The sequence below is a fragment of the Orycteropus afer genome, unplaced genomic scaffold (genome assembly GCF_000298275.1).
Source record: "Orycteropus afer afer isolate SDZICR_OR568_19922 unplaced genomic scaffold, OryAfe1.0 scaffold00043, whole genome shotgun sequence".
In the NCBI taxonomy this organism is placed as follows: Eukaryota; Metazoa; Chordata; class Mammalia; order Tubulidentata; family Orycteropodidae; genus Orycteropus; species Orycteropus afer.
In genome coordinates this window covers 1,722,118-1,724,242 of record NW_006921630.1, presented here as the reverse complement: position 1 = coordinate 1,724,242, position 2,125 = coordinate 1,722,118, and the positions used below count along the sequence as shown (strand labels likewise).

Sequence of the window (2,125 nt, the reverse complement as noted above, 5' to 3'; positions counted from 1 at the left end):
CCTAATACAATATTTATCCTTTTGTGATTGACTTATTTGACTCAGCATAATGTCCTCCAAGTTCATCTACATTATGAGGTGTTTTGCAGATTCTACATTATTCTTCCTCTCTGGCTTTTGTCTTTAGCCGATCATGTTCCAAGATACAGTGTGCCTTATATAATTTTTTTCTTTCTTTTTCATAGCTCAGTGTTTATTTATTTTACTGTGGAAAATACATATGTAACAAAATACTGAACCCCTCTTAAGGGTGATGGGAAAATTAGGGAATGGATAAGGTAAGGGTGATGACCAAACAATATGATGAGCATAATTAATGTCCCCGAACTATATATGTCAATGTTGTTGAGATGATAGTGTGCTTTTTAAGTGGCTGCCACATATTTATAATTTTCTAGCTTCTGTATTTCTGTATGTTTGTTAAATCTTTCCAATTAATTAATATCCCCAATAGCTTAATACTAGAGTATGCAATAGGGATGTAATAACTTGATGAATGAATGGATGAATGAGTGAATACCTATGACAATACAGCCCCACTTTGTTCCCAAGGGCACTGAGTCTCAGCTTTCTCTGCACTTGTGACTCAGAGCAGAAGAAATGATTGAAACCTGTTTGAAACAATAGAATTTTTCATCATATGCAATTGGTGTATGAACTTTAACTCCACCCATTTCTTTCCTAAAAGACTTAATAAAATGGAAAGGAGTAAGTAAGAATTATATTATTATTAGAATAACATTCAGATCTACTTTAATTTTTAGAAAAGGAAGAGCAGTCTTTCTTTTTTCTCTCTCTCTTTATAACTCAGATGCAACTCACAATTGAGAATGACATGTCAGTATAGCAGCAGAATCATAAAGGCGGTGTGCAGGTCACCACTCTCAGCCTTTCATTGCAGAGAGGTGGACTGGGTGTGTTCCTCACCCAAGCAGCTGTTGGAGAGGTGCTGGCCCTGGCCCTGACATCTGGGAACACTCACCTCTCCTTGGGCAGGCGGAAGCGAGGCTGCCGATGGCAGCGCTTGCAGAGGTTGAAGAGCCGACGGACAATTTGATGGGTCTTCTTAAACAGCACTTTCAAGCTGGCTCCCAGCTGCTGGTAGCGGTGCTGGAGATTGGTGTCCATGGCCCAGAAATGGGAGATGGCAGTGGAGTTCAGGAACCGGTCTTCTGGTAGCCTCTTCAGCAGAGCCTGGAATTCCTCTGTGGGCATGGACACAGAAGCTAAACTGAGCGGGATCTACACAGAACCCTGGGAGGGGTGGGCAGCGGAAACTCCCCATATCCAGCTTGCCTTCCTGATCCACTGCCTGAGAAAGGCTTCCCACCCACACCCCCAGCCCCATCTCACCCTCATCTTTTTAATCAGACTTATTGAGATAAAATCACGTCATAATATATGTCTCTATGTTTTTTTTTTTTTTCAACCTTCCTGCCCTTTATATGCTTCTGAATTTTAGAAACAGATTTCTATCACCATCTGAGGGGATAGAGGTTCTGCTCTTGGGTATGATGTTTGTTATCCCCGTCTGTAAGTCATAAACAACACAGTCTCTGACCAATCTTCAATGGTACCACAGCCCAATGATGGAAGGTGTGAGGCTGTCATGAAGGTAGAAGTACACAGAAAGGAGCAAACATGGACATCAGCACCCCACTCAGATCTTTCTTGGAAACTTCAGTCCCTTAAGACCAGCCTCTTCTCTCCATATCCTTCTCTCTGCTTCTCCAAGCTTCCCTGCTCCCTTTCCAGTTTCAACACTTAGCCAGATACTTATTCTCTTCTGTAATAAATCCAGACACAATTTGCTTCCCAGTTCTCAGCTCCTACTGCAAGCCTGAGTTCTTCCCAGAGCTTCCTGAATACAACATTTTCCTGAACTCATGCTCTGGTCTCGTGTTATCTGTTCTGCTCTTATTGAGACCTGAAAATACCAAATCTCTCCTGGTGGAGGTCTGGGCAGCCTCCTTTACTCTTTAGCAGTTAACTAATAGTGGTGAAGGTCTGAAGTCAGTTCCCATGTGCTTAAAGGTTATTGGGAGTCCCTAGGTGACACATCATGCTTGGTAAAGTGCAGGATCAACAAAGAAGGGGAAGGTCTTCAACGAGATGGATTGGCATA

The 2,125-nt window shown here is 42.4% G+C and overlaps 1 protein-coding gene across 1 annotated transcript in view; it reads right to left on the bottom strand.

Moving 5' to 3' along the window:
• BRINP2 (BMP/retinoic acid inducible neural specific 2) overlaps window positions 1-2,125 on the bottom strand; it is a 79,254-nt gene that overhangs the window by 3,329 nt on the left and 73,800 nt on the right. The window contains exon 6 of the mRNA XM_007937609.1: window positions 983-1,205. Within this exon, the coding sequence (XP_007935800.1) occupies window positions 983-1,205 (223 nt within the window). The remainder of the gene's footprint in view (window positions 1-982; window positions 1,206-2,125) is intronic.